Genomic DNA, 21,949 nt, shown 5'->3' with positions numbered 1-21,949 from the left:
CTGTCCGCCCTGCGGGCTCGACTGCAGGCGGTCAAAACCGCTCCCGCGCCGCCTCTCACTTCGCCGCGGAAGAAGAAAGGCCGGAGAGGCCGCCGGAGCCCCCTGCGGATTCATGCGGGCCGCCGCCGCCGCCCACCGACCGCTCTCCCTCTCCGCCCCAGCCGGACTTACAGTTGCCGCCGAGTGGCCGCTCTGTCGCCTCCGACGACACCGCGGATGAGAAGGACTCCTGTTCGCTGCACGCTTCTGACAGCGAGGACTGGTCGTCGATTGGCTCTTCGACGAGAGAGTCTGCGGGGACTCGCGCCGGCATCGAAGAGGAACTTTTGCGTTCTCTCACCGGCCGTAGACCGAGGACCTGGCCGCCGCTCATCTTGCCCGCCCTCTGCTAGATGGCGTTCTTCCCCCACGCTTCCTTCAAAGCGTGCAGAGCGACCTCTACCTTTCATGCCCGTGCCTATGCTGCCGCCGGACAGGCCGCTTCAGCGCTGCATTCAATGTCAGTCCTCCAAGTGCTTCAGAGCGACATCTTGTGCGAAATGGCGAACAGCGGTAGGAACCCGCCCATCCTTGCGGATCTGAGAAGCGCTACGGACCTTTCCCTTCGCGCTACTAAAGCCTTACAAGCCCTGTGAAATGCATGGCCGCCCTCTGTGTCGCTGAGAGACACTTGTGGCTCACGCTTACCGACATGAGAGATTCAGAACGCGCCGTGTTCCTCAACGCACCTATCTCTCCGACCGGCCTCTTCGGATCTGCCGTCACGGGCATCTTTGACCGCTTCTCCGAGGTACAGAAAGCGACCCAGGCCATGAACTTGTTCCTACCCCGCCGCGCTAGCTCTTCGGCAGGCCGCTCTCACGAGCCCCCTACCGGAACCCCACATCAGCGCCCGCCTCAGCAAGCTCAGCAGCCCCAGGGTAGACAGGGCGGCCGCCCTCGCTCTCGCTCTGACAGCCGCCGCAGACAGCCTCCCCCCGGGGGCCTCGACCCAAGATCACGCTGAAGCCTGATCAGCAAAAGTCTGCCTAGCACAGCTGAGAAAAAGACGGCTCTCTCCCGCTGCGGCCGGACCGCCGTCAAAGCTTCGCCCTCTGTTAGTCCCCGTCTCATCGCTGACTACAGCAGAGTTCAACGCCACAAACAAGCCGGTCTCCCTGCCCGCTTGCGAGCGACTGAAAGCCGTTTTCATGGCTACCCAGAGAGTTCACAAAAAGAGCATAAAAGCCTCAAGTGTAATAAATGTGCCCACAAGCATGTGTTCACGTATACACACAAGCACCATATGCCCCGGGTCTCACACAGAGCCCATTCTCACGGAGCGGTCTCTAACCGCTCTAGTAGCAGAGAACATAAACACGCCCACGAGCCCGTGCGCGTGTCCCCCCTCTGCTCGCTCTGTCACACGGCCCATAAACTCCTCTCTGAGTGTAAGTCCCGTTGCCAACCACATTATAAGCGCGCCCACACCCAGTGCCCAGCCCGCTATGTGCAGCAATCAGGGCGAAATCGCCATTCAACCACTAGCCGCATGCTGCGAAGCGTGGGAAGCCATTCCCGGCATCTCCCCGTGGGTTTTTAAGCATCATAAAGAATGGCTATCGATTACAGTTTCGTCGCCGCCCGCCACGCTCGCGCGTGCGGCTCGAATCCACTGTCAGCCCGGCTGCTATGAACACGCTTCGCTCAGAAATAGCCAAGCTGCTGCAGAAGGGCGCTATAGAGAGGGTCCCGCCATCTATGACCGAGTCGGGGTTTACGGCCGTTACTTTCTGGTTCCCAAGAAAGACGGCGGCCTCAGGCCGATCTTAGATCTCAGGGCTTTGAACAAAGCGCTCATGAAGAGACCGTTCAAAATGCTCACAGTCAAGAAACTCCTCGCGCACGTCCGCCAGGGGGACTGGTTCATCTCTCTAGACCTGAAAGACGCCTATTTTCAGATCCAGATAAACCCTCATGACAGGCCATTCCTACGTTTCGCCTTCGAGGGTCAAGTTTACCAATATGCCGTTCTCCCGCCTATCCTTAGCACCCCGTACGTTCACGAAGTGCATGGATACAGCGCTCGCTCCCCTGCGAAGTCAGGGGCTGCGCTTTCTAAACTATCTGGACGACTGGCTGATTCTAGCAGATTCCCAGACGGAGCTTCTGTCGCACCGCGCAGTTCTCCTCAACCATCTGGAAGCGCCGGGACTCTCTGTCAACTGGACAAAGAGCTCTCTCCAGCCCAGTCAAACTATTTCATTCCTTGGAATAGATTTGAACTCGATCACAATGACGGCTCGCTTATCCACACAGCGCGCGCGCCGTGTTCAGCGTTTAGCCGCCTCTTTTCAGATGGGTACCCACACATCCCTGAAATCCTCTCAGAGGATGCTGGGTTATATGGCCTCAGCCTCCGCTGTGCTACAGCTGGGTCTGCTGCACGTGCGCCCCCTTCAACTCTGGTTAAAGAGCCGCGTATCCCACCGCGAGTGGACTACGGGCCGCCAGATGATCAGGATTACTCAGACATGTATCACTGCACTGCAGCCATGGTCAGTAATCGAGTGGTTTCAGAGGGGCGTTACCATGGGAACCACCTGTTCTCGCCGAAAAGTCACCTCGACAGACGCATCCAACTCGGGTTGGGGTGCGGTTTGCGAGGGCTCACCGGCCGCCGGCCAGTGGTCGAGCCACGAGAGTTCCCTACACATAAACTGTCTGGAAATGATCGCGGTCGAGAACGCGCTGCTGTTTTTCCTCCCGCGCATACACGGTCACCACGTCCTGATTCGCTCAGACAATATGGCCGTGGTATCATACATCAACCGTCAGGGCGGCGTCAGATCCAAGAATCTCTTTCATCTGACGCGCCGCATCCTGTTGTGGTCCCAGAGTCACCTGCTCTCGCTCAGAGCGACGCACGTACCGGGCCATCTGAACGATGGTCCAGACATGCTGTCCAGGAACCTTGTCTCCCCCGGAGAATGGTCCCTGCACACTCTAACAGTCCAAACACTGTGGCGCCTATTCGGCAGAGCGGAGATAGATCTTTTCGCGTCAGAAGAGAACGCTCACTGCCCAATATTCTTTTCAAAGAGCGAGGATGCGTTAGCCCAGGATTGGCCCCGCCGCCCGCTCTATGCTTTTCCCCCGATTTCTCTGCTACCGCAGGTCATTCAGAGAATCAGGGACTCACGCCACTCGGTGCTCCTCATAGCCCCGCGCTGGGAGAATCAGATTTGGTTCCCGGAGCTTACGCGGCTGTCACAGACATCCCCGTGGCCCATTCCAATCAGAGCAGATCTCCTCACTCAAGCCCGCGGCTCGATCTGGCTCCCTATCCACAGCGCTGAGCGCTTCATGCATGGGTGACCAACGACTACGCGTCGAATTGCCAGAAGGGGTTCTAAACACGATCAAACACGCCAGAGCGGAATCTACCAGAAAGCTCTAGGCTGCAAAATGGTCTGTGTTCTCTAAATGGTGCACCGACAAAAATTTGGACCCACGGACGTGCGAGGTTTCGTCTTTGCTCGTGTTCCTTCTGGAGATGCTGGATAAGGGCAGGTCCCCATCCACTCTTAAGGTTTACGTGGCAGCCGTCGCGGCGTTCATTGAACCCCGGCGCGCCCAGTCTTTGGGCAAAGACGAGCTAATCATCCGCTTCCTCAGGGGAGCCAGAAGGATGAACCCCCCTCGCCCCCCCACGGTGCCGGTCTGGGATCTTTAGTTCTAGAAGCTTTGAAAGCCCCACCGTTTGAACCACTCGAGTCCGTGGAGCTAAAATACCTCTCGCTAAAAACCGTTCTTCTGACGGCACTCGCCTCAGTAAATCGTGTGGGGGACATTCACGCGCTGTCTTCGAGCGCCGCGTGCCTTGAGTTTGGACCGAATGACTCCATCGTCATTCTGAAACCTAGACACGGTTATGTTCCGAAGCGATTGGTACCCCTTTCAGGGCGCAAGTGATCTCTCTATCGGCGCTGCCTGCATCCGATAGTGAACGTGACGCTGATCGCCTCTGCCCGGTTCGGGCTCTCAGAGTGTACACTACACGCGTTGCTGCATTCAGACGCTCAGAGCAGCTGTTTGTGTCGTTCGGTGGCCGCACCAAGGGGTTAGCCGCCTCAAAACAGACTCTATCCAGGTGGATAGTAGACGCGATTGCCTCTGCTTTTGCCGCTAAAGACCTGCCTTGCCCTCTGGGCATCAGGGCTCATTCCACCAGAGGCATGGCCTCATCGTGGGCATGGTCCTGCAGAATTTCCATTCACGACATTTGTGTGGCTGCGGGACGGGCCTCCCCCTCCACTTTTGTCAGATTTTATAACTTGGAAGTTCCCGCCTTACAGGCTAGAATTCTGGCGGTCTAGTACTATACAGCTCTCCTATAGAAAGCCGCACTATCGGGAGTTCCATCACATCCGGCTCACCCCTTGTGTTCCCCTATGTGCTTATGCATTATACGTTCACGGCCCGCTACGCCGGCCGCCTTAGGGCGTTTTGCACTAGATGATAACGGCCGCTATGCTGGCCGCCTTATTATCTTCATCCACTTATGATTCCCCCGGTGTTTTTCCTCTCGTAAGAGAACGAATCGGTTACCTAACGTAACCTCGGTTCTCTCTAGATGAGGGAACGAGTATTGCGTTCCCGGCCGTGCTTGCGCCACCAGCGTTTCGCTTCATGCTGACAGAATCGACGAACGAGCCTGGGAGAGCTACCTTTATACACTGTAGCCACGCCCCTTTTGGCGGGCTGTGACGCAGTGAGTGAGCGCCGTCCGCTCATTGGCCGCGGACTCAGCGCCGCTCTCCCATAGGTTCGTGCATTCTCTCTGAGCGAACCAATGAGCCGCTAGCTAGCCCGCTCATGGTCTGCCTCAGAAGAGACTGCGTTGACAATGATTACAAAATTATGGAATAATTTTTTGGCTTCAACTTCTCAGCAAAGATGAATCTTTCCCGTAGCGTAAGCTAGCTTACGCAATACTCGTTCCCTCATCTAGAGAGAACCGAGGTTACGTTAGGTAACCGATTCGTTTTCCCGTTTTTGGTTCTGAATCCAAAAATGAAAAACGAAAAAAACCAAAATCAAATAACGGTCCGATTTTGGTTTTTTGAAATTCCTTTTTCCATTTTTCCGTTTGAAGATCTACATTAAAACACGGACAGGTTGGTCACGTGACCCGGAAGTAATAGTACATATAGCCTATCAAAATAAAAGCCAAGCTTTTAGAACGGTCATTATATACCAGAGTCACGTTAGAAGAAGAAAAATCAATGAATAAATAGAAACCTGGACCGGAATAAATATGTTAGCAACAGTAGTTTATTACAGCTATTTAATATCATGCCTATCCACATCACCAGTCACGTTTAATGAGCGCATTGTTTGGCTCAATACAGTTGGTAGGTTAACCCATGAACTTACTGTGTGTGCAGAGTTGTTACTGTTAGCGCTATATTATATAATTATATTTAATGTGGTTTCTCACCGTAATGGACCACTGTTTCCCCTTTCTACCAGCAGGTGGCAGTATTTAAATGACTGACTGTAAGGTGTCTTTGGAACTGTTTTAAATCAAGACTACTGATACAGATATATTTATTGTTGTTCATTTTATTTGGTTTTTGATTTTATTTGCCTAGTTATCATCATCATCATTAATCCAGCCCAGAGTTAAACCTGCTTCTGTTTTAGCCTGATTCTAACTATGATGATTCTAACACTTCTATCAGCTTTTTAGCAGCTCAGACAACAAACTCACATCAGAAATGTCCTATGTAGGCCATCTGGCCAAACGAATGATTTACCAGTGTGCTGTGTGAATCTTTCTTCTCTATACACATTCCAGTGTGTATAAAATACAAAACTCTGATAGTGTCATGCAAGTGAAGAGAATCCATACAAGTCTTAAAACTTTATATAGCACAATAATGCTTTCAAAGGCATTGGATGTACAATCAATGGCTGCAGAATATTTGTTAAGCCCTAAGGTAAGAAGATTTTACAAGGTCCTCAAAAGAAATTACAAAAACATAATTACATTACAAAAAAAAAAAAACAGGCTGTCAACGTTGATTACATCAGCAATAACTGCAACAAAATGTTTCCAGTAACTTTTGAACAGTCATGTCCACACTTTAATGTCCTTACTTATGATCAGACTTGCTGCACTGTCTTTATATTTCAATGAAAGTTTAAATATTAACATAAAAATGTTTTAGAATGGCAGAAAATTAAGAAATGAGAATGTGTCTGTACACCTAGCCATATCTTAATCAGCATTAAACTTCTGTTTGCTTACAGTCCCTCTGACTGCAGCTCAGGATATCATTTGGACTGTGCAATGACAGATATCACAATAGATGATGGAGAAGTGAACTGTGCATCACTACGCTGCATGAACTTTATCTGAAAAAGTAGACTATTTTAAAGTAGAATTCCATAAATTATATTCAATAAATATTATCAAAACTTTAGGTGTTCTCAAGTGGTCTTGTATCAAATAATGATGGCAGTTGTTAAGGCTATAGGTTATTCTGCTCATTACCAATATGCCTAGTAGTTGCTGACAACATCTGGCCTTTATAATCAATCTGGAATGTAAAATATTTCAAGGTACACATTTCAAAGAAGACTATTATACAATGAATATGAGGTGCTAGAAAAACGTCTCGGTTACGTATGTAACCCTCGTTCCCTGAGTAGGGAACGGAGACGTTACGTCAGAAGTGACGGAGATTGGGGGTTTCGCATAGAAAGCCAATCCTCTTCGAGTATTTAAAAACGAGCCAATGGCATGCAATGCCTTGGGGCTGCGGAAATTTGCATAGCGTACTCCGCCCTACTTCGTGAGTATAAAAGGAGGAAGTGAACGCAACCGCAGTATGTCTTCGCTGAGGAGCCAAGACTGAACTCGGCGTCTACCCAGCGATACAGCAGAAGTGGCAGGGAGACGTAACGTCTCCGTTCCCTACTCAGGGAACGAGGGTTACATACGTAACCGAGACGTTCCCTTTCGTAGTCACTTCGAGTTACGTCAGAAGTGACGGAGATTGGGGGTCTGTGCCATCACGCCATCTTCAAGCTGTCTTCCAGTGCCCTGCGAAAGTCTGGACCCCTCCTCTCTTTTTTAGGGATTCTACTTTGACACAGGATTAACAAGGTACACTGGGAAACATATCCCGGGAGGGACATGTTACCAGATGCCTACCGAAGGGAGGACTTAAGGATACATATATGGCCACGAAGGAACGCATATGGAGTCACTGGAGCACCAACCGCAGGTGGCTGCTAAGATTTCAGCTCCAGGGGTGGCAGATGGCTTGCCAAGGGAAGACACATGCTCAGAGAGGCTTACAGTGGATAATACACATGAGACGGTTACCATGGGGGAACATCCAGAGCAACAGCAGTGGTGCCCGCATCGGTGACCGTGATTTTGCCAAGTAAGAGGTGTTCCTGGATCAACATATTTTGTTGATCCTGGATCAACATTTAATCAACCAATCACAAGCCTCTGATGTCATCCGTGTGTGCCGACCCAAAAACCCGTCACTCCATTTTGAATCTTCCCTCCCCACCTTCCTATGCTGACCGACAAAAGGTAAGTTATTTTGTCTGTCCTCTTTCTTTCACCCTCTCCCTAACTAAAAATCTACCTTTGTAAATGTATTTATTCACGAAAAAATCCTGAAATATTACACTTAAATGGCATAATGTAATGCAACTCTGAACATACAACTGCCATGTGCCGGTGAGCTAATAGCTTAGCTTGCTAATAGCTTAGCTTGCTTTTCTCTATAACCCCTAAAAGTCTTCCTTCTCACATACTCTTACACACAAATGTAATATTCCTTACAATTTTATAATAATGTTTTAAAAATGGTAATAAATTACTGCTCTTTAAAACAGACTACTATGCTTTTAGTCAGAATAAAGTGTGCAAAAAGTACATGCGTTTTTAAAAAAAACAGTAGAATATCTGCTTTTTGAATATGATTGTAATCAATATTTTGATAATTGTTATAAAGTCATCAGTTCCATATGGGGTAGATTAGCTAATGTTGATCCAGGATCATCATGATCAGTTCAATGCAGGGTAGATTCGCTAATGTTGATCCAGGATCATCATGATCAGTTCAATATGGGGTATATTCGCTAATGTTGATCCAGGATCATCATGATCAGTTCAATATGGGGTGGATTCGCTAATGTTGAACCAGGACCATCATGATCAGTTCAATATGGGGTAGATTCGCTAATGTTGATCCAGGACCATCATGATCAGTTCAATACGGGGTCGATTCACTAATGTTGATCCAGGATCATCATGATCAGTTCAATACGGGGTCGATTCACTAATGTTGATCCAGGACCATCATGATCAGTTCAATACGGGGTAGATTCGCTAATGTTGATCCAGGACCATCATGATCAGTTCAGTACGGGGTCGATTCACTAATGTTGATCCAGGACCATCATGATCAGTTCAATACGGGGTAGATTCACTAATGTTGATCCAGGATCATCATGATCAGTTCAATACGGGGTAAATTCGCTAATGTTGATCCAGGACCATCATGATCAGTTCAATATGGGGTAGATTCGCTAATGTTGATCCAGGACCATCATGATCAGTTCAATATGGGGTAGATTCACTAATGTTGATCCAGGATCATCATGATCAGTTCAATACGGGGTAAATTCGCTAATGTTGATCCAGGACCATCATGATCAGTTCAATATGGGGTAGATTTGCTAATGTTGATCCAGGACCATCATGATCAGTTCAATATGGGGTCGATTCACTAATGTTGATCCAGGACCATCATGATCAGTTCAATACGGGGTAAATTCGCTAATGTTGATCCAGGACCATCATGATCAGTTCAATATGGGGTCGATTCACTAATGTTGATCCAGGACCATCATGATCAGTTCAATACGGGGTAGATTCGCTAATGTTGATCCAGGACCATCATGATCAGTTCAATACGGGGTAGATTCGCTAATGTTGATCCAGGACCATCATGATCAGTTCAATATGGGGTAGATTCGCTAATGTTGATCCAGGACCATCATGATCAGTTCAATATGGGGTAGATTTGCTAATGTTGATCCAGGACCATCATGATCAGTTCAATATGGGGTCGATTCACTAATGTTGATCCAGGACCATCATGATCAGTTTAATACGGGGTAGATTTGCTAATGTTGATCCAGGACCATCATGATCAGTTCAATATGGGGTCGATTCACTAATGTTGATCCAGGACCATCATGATCAGTTCAATACGGGGTAAATTCGCTAATGTTGATCCAGGACCATCATGATCAGTTCAATATGGGGTCGATTCACTAATGTTGATCCAGGACCATCATGATCAGTTCAATACGGGGTAAATTCGCTAATGTTGATCCAGGACCATCATGATCAGTTCAATACGGGGTAGATTTGCTAATGTTGATCCAGGACCATCATGATCAGTTCAATATGGGGTAGATTCGCTAATGTTGATCCAGGATCATCATTATCAGTTCAATACGGGGTAGGGTAGATTTGCTAATGTTGATCCAGGACCATCATGATCAGTTCAATATGGGGTAGATTCGCTAATGTTGATCCAGGATCATCATGATCAGTTCAATACGGGGTAGATTCACTAATGTTGAACCAGGACCATCATGATCAGTTCAATATGGGGTAGATTCGCTAATGTTGATCCAGGATCATCATGATCAGTTCAATACGGGGTAAATTCGCTAATGTTGATCCAGGATCATCATGATCAGTTCAATACGGGGTAGATTTGCTAATGTTGATCCAGGACCATCATGATCAGTTCAATACGGGGTAGATTCGCTAATGTTGATCCAGGACCATCATGATCAGTTCAATACGGGGTAGATTCGCTAATGTTAATCCAGGATCATCATGTTCAGTTCAATATGGGGTAGATTCGCTAATGTTGATCCAGGACCATCATGATCAGTTCAATACGGGGTAGATTCGCTAAAGTTGATCCAGGATCATCATGATCAGTTCAATACGGGGTAGATTCGCTAATGTTGATCCAGGACCATCATGATCAGTTCAATACGGTGTAGATTCGCTAATGTTGATCCAGGACCATCATGATCAGTTCAATACGGGGTAGATTCGCTAATGTTAATCCAGGATCATCATGTTCAGTTCAATATGGGGTATATTCGCTAATGTTGATCCAGGATCATCATGAACAGTTCAATACGGGGTCGATTCACTAATGTTGATCCAGGACCATCATGATCAGTTCAATACGGGGTAGATTCGCTAAAGTTGATCCAGGATCATCATGTTCAGTTCAATACGGGGTAGATTCGCTAATGTTGATCCAGGACCATCATGATCAGTTCAATACGGGGTAGATTCGCTAATGTTGATCCGGGACCATCATGATCAGTTCAATACGGGGTCGATTCGCTAATGTTGATCCAGGATCATCATGTTCAGTTCAATACGGGGTAGATTCGCTAATGTTGATCCAGGACCATCATGATCAGTTCAATACGGGGTAGATTCGCTAATGTTGATCCGGGACCATCATGATCAGTTCAATACGGGGTCGATTCGCTAATGTTGATCCAGGATCATCATGATCAGTTCAATACGGGGTAGATTCGCTAATGTTGATCCAGGATCATCATGATCAGTTCAATACGGGGTCGATTCGCTAATGTTGATCCAGGATCATCATGATCAGTTCCATATGGGGTAGATTCGCTAATGTTGATCCAGGATCATCATGATCAGTTCAATACGGGGTCGATTCGCTAATGTTGATCCAGGACCATCATGATCAGTTCAATATGGGGTAGATTCGCTAATGTTGATCCAGGACCATCATGATCAGTTCAATACGGGGTCGATTCACTAATGTTGATCCAGGACCATCATGATCAGTTCAATACGGGGTAGATTCGCTAATGTTGATCCAGGATCATCATGATCAGTTCAATATGGGGTAGATTCGCTAATGTTGATCCAGGATCATCATGATCAGTTCAATACGGGGTAGATTCGCTAATGTTGATCCAGAACCATCATGATCAGTTCAAAATGGGGTAGATTCGCTAATGTTGATCCAGGATCATCATGATCAGTTCAATACGGGGTAAATTCGCTAATGTTGATCCAGGATCATCATGATCAGTTCAATACGGGGTAGATTTGCTAATGTTGATCCAGGACCATCATGATCAGTTCAATACGGGGTAGATTCGCTAATGTTGATCCAGGACCATCATGATCAGTTCAATACGGGGTAGATTCGCTAATGTTAATCCAGGATCATCATGTTCAGTTCAATATGGGGTAGATTCGCTAATGTTGATCCAGGACCATCATGATCAGTTCAATACGGGGTAGATTCGCTAAAGTTGATCCAGGATCATCATGATCAGTTCAATACGGGGTAGATTCGCTAATGTTGATCCAGGACCATCATGATCAGTTCAATACGGTGTAGATTCGCTAATGTTGATCCAGGACCATCATGATCAGTTCAATACGGGGTAGATTCGCTAATGTTAATCCAGGATCATCATGTTCAGTTCAATATGGGGTATATTCGCTAATGTTGATCCAGGATCATCATGAACAGTTCAATACGGGGTCGATTCACTAATGTTGATCCAGGACCATCATGATCAGTTCAATACGGGGTAGATTCGCTAAAGTTGATCCAGGATCATCATGTTCAGTTCAATACGGGGTAGATTCGCTAATGTTGATCCAGGACCATCATGATCAGTTCAATACGGGGTAGATTCGCTAATGTTGATCCGGGACCATCATGATCAGTTCAATACGGGGTCGATTCGCTAATGTTGATCCAGGATCATCATGATCAGTTCAATACGGGGTAGATTCGCTAATGTTGATCCAGGATCATCATGATCAGTTCAATACGGGGTCGATTCGCTAATGTTGATCCAGGATCATCATGATCAGTTCCATATGGGGTAGATTCGCTAATGTTGATCCAGGATCATCATGATCAGTTCAATACGGGGTCGATTCGCTAATGTTGATCCAGGATCATCATGTTCAGTTCAATACGGGGTAGATTCGCTAATGTTGATCCAGGACCATCATGTTCAGTTCAATACGTGGGTAGATTCACTAATGTTGATCCAGGACCCTCATGATCAGTTCAATACGGGGTAGATTCGCTAATGTTGTTACAGGACCAGCATTGATGCAGAATCAATGAAATCACCAATAACTTTGTATAGCTCATATGGTAAGCTGATAAATGTTTTAAAATGTAAACTTTCAATGTATCAGCTTTTTGTTAGTGTTTCCTCTTTAAAGTTAATATATGTGTTTGGTGCTGATGCGTGTTATTTTAAAATAACCAGAACAAAAACATTATGTGAAATTGAATTAACTAAGTATATTTTTTTCTGTTTATACATTTCAGAAATGTTCCATCATGGAGGAGTTTATCAAAAAGTCTGTGGAAAATGAAGAAAAGAGAAAAATAAGACAGAAAAACATTAAACTCAAGGTGCATATTCTTAAACCAGATGATCAAGAAGAGAACTTTATCACAGAAATAATTAACAAAGAGCACACAAAATCATTCAGGACCACAAATTGTTCCAGTTTAAAAGATAAAGGAAGAGGATATTATATTTTCCATTGCAGAAGATCTGGAAATGTATATGAAAGAAGTCACAGAGCTGTCGGGTGTAAAGCATACCTCTCTTTTAAAGTGAGAAATGATTGGAAAGGACACAAAGTTATTGTGCAGAGAGTATTTGACCAGCACAATGGACATGATGTTTCTGTAGAAGATGGTCATTTTCATCAGATTCACCCTCAGCTGGTGGATGAGATCAAGAAGTGGATTACATTAGGCGTAAAACCAGATGTCATCCTCCTTCAAGCTCATCAGTGGTCAAAAGCTCATGGAGAAGTTAATTATCATTCCAGAGAATATTTTGTTACACCAGAAGACATACATAATATCCGTACCTGTATGCTTCGAGGGAAACATCTTGATAAAGATGATTATAAGAGTACAGAAAAACTATTATCTGGTCCTTTAAAAGATAATGTTGTATTTTATCAGCCACTGGATAATGATCAGGATCTTATAATTGTTCTCCAAACGGAGTGCATGAGAAAAGACTTACAGGACCATGGGAGTAACATTGTGTTTTTTGATGCCACACACTGTGTGAATCAATATTCCTTTCCACTTTTTACACTGCTTGTGAGAGATGACCATGGTCATGGAGTTCCTATTGCATACATAATAACAAGCAATGAGACACAAGAAACCCTTAAGCTTGCACTTCGGAGGCTACGACCTTTGTTCCCTAAGCCACCAAGGTAATTTATTAAGGAACTGATCTATTGGGGGATCCAAGGTTTAACAAGTTGACTTACTTTTCTTTTTCTTTAAAGGTGCTTCATGGTTGACAAAGACATGAGTGAAATAAATGCTTTGAACGACGTTTTCCCTGAGTCTGATGTTCTTCTTTGCTGGTACCATGTACTCCAAGTAAGACACTTTTTTCCCCTTAAATACTGTATATTGATTCATAATGTTAATGATACTTGCATAATCCGTTACATATGTCCTGGTTCACAGGCCATTGTTCGGTGGTTGATGAAGTCAGATTCCAGTGTTAGTGGGCCACAGCGTTCAAGTATCCGGAAAGAAATTATTGATTACTTCAAAAAAATGAAAGCTTGTCCTATGGTATTTGAATTTTACATTTTAATGGTTGTATTATACGGTTACAATATGTACACCTAATGTATACCTTGACAACCCATTTTTAAAAGGATGTAATTTTTTCACCAAAAAAGGATTTTTTTTTGTCATGTACTTACCCTAATGTTGTTTCAAACCTGTTTGAGTTTCTTTCTTCTGCTGAAAAAATAACTATATATATATATATATATATATATTGAAGAATGTTGGTAATTAAAAAATTGATGGTCCCTAGTAGAAAAAACGTCTCGGTTACGTATGTAACCCTCGTTCCCTGAGTAGGGAACGGAGACGTTACGTCAGAAGTGACGGAGATTGGGGGTTTCGCATAGAAAGCCAATCCTCTTCGAGTATTTAAACACGAGCCAATGGCATGCAATGCCTTGGGGCTGCGGAAATTTGCATAGCGTACTCCGCCCTACTCCGTGAGTATAAAAGGAGGAAGTGAACGCAACCGCAGTATGTCTTCGCTGAGGAGCCAAAACTGAACTCGGCATCTACCCAGCGATACAGCAGAAGTGGCAGGGAGACGTAACGTCTCCGTTCCCTACTCAGGGAACGAGGGTTACATACGTAACCGAGACGTTCCCTTTCGTAGTCACTTCGAGTTACGTCAGAAGTGACGGAGATTGGGGGTCTGTGCCATCACGCCAACTTCAGGCTGTCTTCCAGTGCCCTGCGAAAGTCTGAACCCCCGAGCCTTACCTGTTTTCCTTAGGGGATCCGACTTAGACACAGGATTACCAAGGTACACTGGGAAACATATCCCGAAGGGGACATGCTACCAGCTGCCTACCGAAGGGAGGACTTACGAATACACATATGGCCACATAGGAACACATATGGAATCACTGGAGCACCAACCGCAGGTGGCACTAATTTCAGCTCCAGGGGTGGCAGATGGCTTGCCAAGGGAAGACACATGCTCAGAGAGGCTTACAGTGGATAATACACATGAGACGGTTACCAAGGGGGAACCGTACGCATGGAGGCACCTAGCCAGCATCCAGAGCCACAGCAGTGGTGCCCGCATCGTCGGTGCTGGAGGACTCAAGGCTTCAATGGAAGAACTGAGGAAATATCGCACTTATCCAGTCCGGGGAGTGGAGTGGCGAGCAAGCGAAGACACCTGAGCGGATCCAGAACTGGCCGAAACGAGTACGTGAGAGGATACCGGCTCAATTCGCAGATTATAGAATCTGGCGAAGGTGTTGGGTGTCGCCCAGCCTGCAGCTCTGCAGATGTCTGTTAGCGAGGCGCCGTGCGCTAAAGCCCAAGAGGAGGCCACACTCCGAGTGGAATGGGCCGTCACACCAAGGGGGCACGGAAGGCCTTGCTGCTGGTAAGACAAAGCAATGGCATCCACAATCCAGTGGGACAGCCGTTGCTTTGAGAGAGCCCTTCCCTTCTGGCTCCCTCCATGACAGACAAAGAGCTGGTCTGAGGTCCTGAAACACTGCGTTCTGTCGACATAGGTGCGGAGCGCACGTACCGGACAGAGCAGTGCCAAGGCTGGGTCTGCCTCCTCCGGGGGCAGCGCTTGCAGGTTCACCACCTGGTCCCGGAAGGGAGTGGTGGGAACCTTGGGCACATATCCAGGCCGGGGTCTCAGGATCACGTGAGAGTAAGCCGGCCCGAACTCCAGGCACGCTTCGTCAACGGAGAATGCGTGCAGGTCCCCCACCCTCTTGATGGAGGCCAATGCAACCAGGAGTGCTGTCTTCATGGACAGAAACTTTAACTCTACCGATTGCAAAGGCTCAACGGGATGCCTCTGCAGAGCACTTAAAACTACCGAGAGGTCCCAAGAGGGTACGAGGGGAGGACGAGGCGGATGCAGCCTCCTCGCTCCCCTCAGGAACCTGATGACCAGGTCGTGCTTCCCTAAGGACTTACCTTCCACTGCTTCATGAGAAGCGGCAATGGCCGCGACGTAAACCTTAAGGGTGGAGGGCGACAGCCTGCGCTCCAACCCTTCTTGCAGGCAGGAAAGCACGACACTGATCGAACATCTCCGGGGGTCTTCTCCGCGAGAAGAGCACCAATTGACGAAGAGGTTCCACTTCAACGCATAAAGGTGTCTCGTGGACGACGCTCTTGCGGAAGTGATGGTTGCCGCCACCGCAGGTGGCAGCGAACTCAAACCTGCCTCGTGCCGTCCAGGAGCCACACGTGCAGCCTCCAAAGATCGGGACGAGGGTGCCACAGAGTGCCCCGTCTCTGAGAGAGTAGGTCTTGTCTCAGAGGAATAGGCCAAGGAGGTGCTGTCGCGAGGAGCAAGAGATCGGAGAACCACGTCTTGGTGGGCCAGTAGGGGGCACCAGCAAGACCTGCTCCTCGTCCTCCTTGATCTTGCACAACACCCGTGCAAGGAGGCTCACTGGGGGAAACGCATATTTGCGTGGGCCCCGTGGCCAGCTGTGCGCCAGCGCATCCGAGCCGAGAGTGCCGCGGGTCAGAGAATAAAACTGGGCGCAGTGGGACGAGTCCCGAGAGGCGAACAGGTCTACCTGTGCCTCCCCGAACTCGTCCTAAATCAGCTGGACCGACTGGGGATGGAGTCGCCATTCGCCGGAGATGGGGCGGACCCGGGACAGCTCGTCGGCTGCCCAGTTCCGGTCTCCAGGAATGTAAACTGCACGAAGGGACCTCAGGTGCTTCTGACTCCATATCAAGAGGTGGCGGGCGAGCTGCGACAACTGGCGTGAGCGTAGACCCCCCTGGTGGTTGATGTACGCTACTGCCGTAGTGTTGTCTGAGCGGACAAGCACATGCTGGCCCTTGAGCAACGCTCGGAAGCGGTGTAGGGCGAGCCGTACTGCCAACAGCTCGAGGCAATTGATGTGCATGAGGCGCTGGGCTCCTGTCCAGGAACCGGCGGCTGCATGCCCATTGCACATGGCACCCCAACCCGTGGTAGATGCATCCGTGGAGACAACGAGATGCCTGGAAACTCGCTGAATAGGGACGCCGGTCCGTAAGAAGCTGAGGTTCGACCACGGGAAGAAGGTTCGGCGGCACGCTGGAGTCACTGGAACTCGGAGCGAGCCGCGATGCCATGCCCACCTCGGGACTCGATCGCGAAGCCACAGCTGAAGCGGTCTCATATGAAGCAAACCGAGCGGCGTTGCCGCGGCCGCGGATGCCATATGCCCCAGGAGCCTCTGAAATAGTTTCAGTGGAACCGCACTCTTGCCCTCGAACTGTCGAAGACAAGTCAGCAGTGAGTGCGCGCGCTCGTTCGTGAGCTGCGCGGACATGGCGACCGAGTCTATCTCCATGCCGAGAAAAGAGATCCTCTGCACGGGGCAAAGTTTGCTCTTTTCCCGGTTGACCCGAAGGCCCAAACGGGCTAGGTGCCGGAGCACCAAGTCTCTGTGTTCGCAAAGCTGAGCTCGAGAGTGTGCTAGTATCAGCCAGTCATCGAGATAATTCAGGATGCGAACCCCGTGTTCGCGAAGGGGAACAAGGGCTGCCTCGACGATCTTCGTGAAGACACGAGGGGACAGAGCTAACCCGAATGGAAGAACGGCGTACTGATATGCCTGGCCCTCGAAGGCAAACCGAAGAAACGGTCTGTGTCGAGGTAAGATGGACACATGGAAGTACGCGTCCTTCAGGTCGATCGCTGCAAACCAATCCTGATACCGAACACATTCGAAAATGCGTTTGGCCGTGAGCATTTTGAACGGTAGTCGATGGAGAGAACGGTTCAAAATGCGCAGGTCCAGGATCGGTCGTAACCCACCGGTCTTCTTGGGGACAATGAAGTAGGGGCTGTAAAACCCGGACTCCACCTCGGCTGGAGGGACCGTCTCGATTGCACCCTTCGCCAGCAGGGTCGCAATCTCCGCTCTCAGGAGTGGGGCATTGCCACCAACTATCGTGGAGCGAACTCCCCTGAAGCGGGGAGGAGACCGTGCGATCTGAATCGCGTAGCCGAATCTGATCGTTCTGATGACCCAGCGGGATATCCCGGGAAGCACTAGCCAGGCTTCCAGGAAGTGAGCCAACGGGGTCATGTGAACCACAGACGTCCCCCCGGAGGGGCAGCGTGGCGGGTCGACTGGCACGCGTGCAGGGATGACCCCGCTCGGATGCGTCGAAGCCCGCTCCCTGACGGAAGGGACCAGGGAAAGCGGAGCGTTCCACGGGGGTCCGTTCCGCCGGGGGTCTGGCGACAGAGGGGGAAGGGATTGGCGTAGCCCGGGGACGACACTCGCACCCTTCCGCACCCTCAGAGACAGAGAGGAATGTGTGGGCTGACGCACTGGAACGTCGAGCGCACTCATTCCAGTCTGTGGGCTCAGTGATGATGTCAAGTCTTTCTTAACCAACTCAGGGCGCTGCCCACCCGTGGGCGAGCAGCGGGAACTGAAAACGAAAGATTTTCCCCCCGGCCCTCCACCGGGGGCAGGAGGGGGCCTGCTCCCGCCTCCTGGGGAAAAACTCAACTCCATCACTGAGCAGCCCGTATCAGGATCATCGCTTACCTGGCGTTTAGCGGGGTGTGCGGCCTGAGGGGGCTGTGACGCCTGCCGGCGGCCTCCTCCACGCCGTGGCCCGGATGAAGGCTGCTGCTGGGGCGGGGCGGGAGGCAGGGGAGCCGCGGGGGGGCGTCCTCGGCGGCGAGCAGCGGGAGGCATCTGAGCCGACGACTGGGTGGAGGCAGCAGCTGGTCGTCGGGGCAGAACATGTTTGATTGCCTCCGTCTGCTCCTGGGCAGTGGAGACTGCTGGGCAAGAGTTCTCGACTGCACCGCCAAAAAAGGCCAACCTGGGAGAGAAGGGCGTCGAGCAGACGAATCCGCTCAGCGCTCCGAGTGTCTGCCAGGTTGACGCTCCTGGACCACACTAGTGGCCATCACCTGACCAACGGCGCGAGCGGCCACTTTCGTTGCCCTTTTGGAGAGCAAGGTCAGTGGCGGACCGCAAATCTTCGAATGCCGTTGGATCAGTCCCGCCCTCGAGCATATCTCTGAGCATCTGCGCTTGCACAGTGCTCATCGCATGCAAAGCGGAGGCCGCCCGTCCCGCCGCTCTATAGGAACGCGCCGCCATGGCAAACGAGAACCTACAGGCTTTGGATGGGTGCCTAGGAGGACCACGGAGGAGGCGCCCTGTGGACACAGCTGTATCGCAACAGAACGCTCCAGCGGGGGCATCCCAGTGCACCCACGGGCGGCCCCCCCATCGAGGGGGGAAAGGCGGGGGAGAGATCGCGCTCTCGAGTGGACAGAGGAGTCCCCCAAGAGCGCGATAACTCCGCATGCAGCTCGGGGAAAAAAAGGCAATGGAGTTGGCCGTGGCCTTGCGGCGGCAGCTTTGTCCAAAAACCAATTATCCCTCCGTGAGAGATCGGGGGAGAATGGAGGATGCCACTCTAACCCAATACTCCCAGCGGCTTGAGACAGCATGCCGTCAGCTCGGGATCCGACACGGGCAGCGCTGGCTCTCCCGAAGGGGGCAGTGCAGCCGCATCCTCATCTCCCGAGGACTGTAGCCCACCTAGTGATGCTGCGATCGACATCACATCATCATCTGGAGCGCTGCTCGAAGCAGCTGGTACCACTGAAGAGGCAGCCGACTGAATCGAACTAACGCTCGCTGGCTCACGCACTGAGGCGGGAGGTGTGGCCCGAGAAATCGTTGGGGCTTTATGCCACACCGTCACCGTTAATTCGCCGGGTCCCCGGTCAACGGGCCCCCTTTCGTGAAGGAAGCCGATCGAGTAAGGGGGACCGGGGCTCTCACTCTAGTGAGATTTTTTTTTTTTTTTATATAAAAATATATATTCTATATATAAAATATATTTTTTTTATATATATATATATATATATCTTTTTTTTTTTTTTTTTAACCTCAGTGTGGAGATGGTCATGTCCCCATAGCAGGAACATGAGTCATCCACGAACGCTGCTGCTGCATGCTGAATGCCCAGGCATACAGAGCAGCGATCGCGACCATCAGATGACGACAGAAATCGACCGCATCCAGAAGAACACGGGCGAACCGTCTTTAAAAAGACGTGCCGCGTGTAGCTCTTTTACAGAGAGGAGGAAATTCACTCTTTCAGCGCTGAGGCGACCAGGGAGAAGCGCAAAGTCTGGCAGACCACTGCACAGATCGCAGGCAATGCAGAAACTCGCTGGGTACCGCCGTCACACCAACACTGAAGAGGACGCTCGTCTCGAAGAGTCTTGTAATAGCTTTCAGGAGTGAAGAGGTTCTCTTGGCTCCGAAGCGAAAAACATACTGCGGTTGCGTTCACTTCCTCCTTTTATACTCACGGAGTAGGGCGGAGTACGCTATGCAAATTTCCGCAGCCCCAAGGCATTGCATGCCATTGGCTCGTGTTTAAATACTCGAAGAGGATTGGCTTTCTATGCGAAACCCCCAATCTCCGTCACTTCTGACGTAACTCGAAGTGACTACGAAAGGGAACTAAACAATTAAGTCAATGGGTGCCGTCAACTGTCTGATTACCAACATTCTTCAAAATATTTTATTTTGTGTACAACAGAAGAAAGAAACTCATAAAGGTTTGGAACAAAATGAGGGTGAGCATTTTCATTTTTCAGTGAATTATCCCTTTAAGTTAGAAATATTTTAATTGTATTACTATTTGCAACGTAACATTTTTGACCAAGAGGCTTTTTTTCACTATGCATTGTGTACTTTTCCATTCACTGTATCAATGTTTTTAAAAACCACAGAAAAGGCAAAATAAATAATTATACTATCCATATTATACAATATTACCAAGCGTTTATATTGTTACCTTTTTTACTTGCAGACTCACCATACCTATTTTTGTTAATTGCAGAAGGCTGACTTTGACAGAATGTCTAAACAATTCCTAAAGGAATTTTCTCACTACAAAGAGCTTTGCAATTACTTCCAGAGGTACTGGGAACCAATAAGTCATAGATGGGCTGACTATGGACGTTGTTATAACCATGGGAATTCAGAGACCAACAATTTAATAGAAAGGTAAAATAAGGAATTTAAATTGTTATTAAAGACTGTAAAGCAGAAATCATTCACTGTCATTCCACATATAATTATGAACTTGTTTTGGGACTATAAATTGTTTTTCTTTTATTCAGGTTCTTCCATCGACTGAAATACCAATTCTTATCTGGGATAAGAAATCGGCGTTTGGATGACTTGCTTGACGTCCTTCTTTGCAAGACGGAGACTTACTTTCAGGTGATAAAACACTTGCAATCAGCAGGAAGAATGGCAAACTGTGTTGCCATGAAGTTGGAGGAAACATTAAGCAAAGCAACTAGAATGATGGAAAAAGGCTGGATTGACCACATTACAAGCGAATCATCGGAAATATATGTCTATAATGTGCCATCCGAACAAGACTCCTCACTTTCCTACAGAACCTGCCCAGCGGAGTGTTTCTGCAGTTGCCCTGTGGGTTTGAAAGGTGAAGTATGCAAACATTTGGTTTTGCTTGATATACTCAAAGAAAAGGATGATGCATTTCCTGAATTTGCTCTTCAGCTGGAAGCTCATGCAAGAGCTTTACAAAACAATGGTCACTTCAGTATCTGTTCTGAGGTGAAGATGGAAATCGACGTCGAAAGTCTTTGTGGGAGAGGAACATATCATACAGATTTGGAAACCTATTCTTGTTCCTGTTGCACATTCTCATATCATTGCATATGTCCCTGCCTTATTTTAGCACAACAGTTGTTTGGCATGACCATTAATGAAAAATTGTGCTGTTCTGTGAATCAATCTGACAATGCTGATGTGTACTTTGAGAAACAAGACACAACAAGTTTAGACTTCCGGAGACTAGAAGATGTTCTTGCAATTATCAAAAGATGGCAGACTGTTCCAGAGAACATCAAAAGCCAAATAAATGATCTCTATGTTAATGTGCAACAAGAAGACAGAAGTCTTTTGTCAAAAAGGCATTGTACCAATGACACTTCAAGGAAGATACAGCCACTCTTCCCATGCAATGCAAAAAAAAGAAAAAAGACTTCCAAGGTTTCCAAGAAAACCTGCATTTCTGACACAAATTCAGAAGGGTTTAAAAGAAGAAAGAGGCAACCCAAAAAAAAGTAAAAAAAAACAAAAAAAAAAAAAAAAAACATGAATATAGAATTGGGTGCAGAATACCTTGTATGAAATTTTGGTATCAAATGAAGAGCTGCTTTTAGT

The 21,949-nt window shown here is 48.3% G+C and overlaps 1 protein-coding gene across 2 annotated transcripts; it reads left to right on the top strand.

Moving 5' to 3' along the window:
- Window positions 1–7,424: 7,424 nt before the first annotated feature.
- LOC120468596 (uncharacterized) lies at window positions 7,425–21,879 on the top strand. 2 transcript variants are annotated; one of them, XM_089126095.1, is made up of 7 exons: window positions 7,425–7,597; window positions 12,459–13,375; window positions 13,451–13,547; window positions 13,638–13,748; window positions 20,589–20,755; window positions 20,872–21,203; window positions 21,281–21,484. In XM_089126095.1, the coding sequence occupies exons 1-7, from the start codon at window positions 7,514–7,516 to the stop codon at window positions 21,334–21,336; spliced, it is 1,764 nt and encodes a 587-aa protein (XP_088982221.1). In that variant the 5' UTR covers window positions 7,425–7,513; the 3' UTR covers window positions 21,337–21,484. The 2 variants fall into 2 exon arrangements, with proteins under 2 accessions (XP_088982221.1, XP_088982220.1); XM_089126094.1 differs by having other exon boundaries at window positions 20,872–21,879.
- Window positions 21,880–21,949: the final 70 nt, after the last annotated feature.

This window comes from Pimephales promelas, chromosome 23 (assembly GCF_988280905.1).
Source record: "Pimephales promelas chromosome 23, fPimPro1.hap1.1, whole genome shotgun sequence".
Taxonomy (NCBI): Eukaryota; Metazoa; Chordata; class Actinopteri; order Cypriniformes; family Leuciscidae; genus Pimephales; species Pimephales promelas.
Note: the sequence above shows the minus strand (reverse complement) of the source record. Positions and strands in the feature narration are given on the sequence as shown.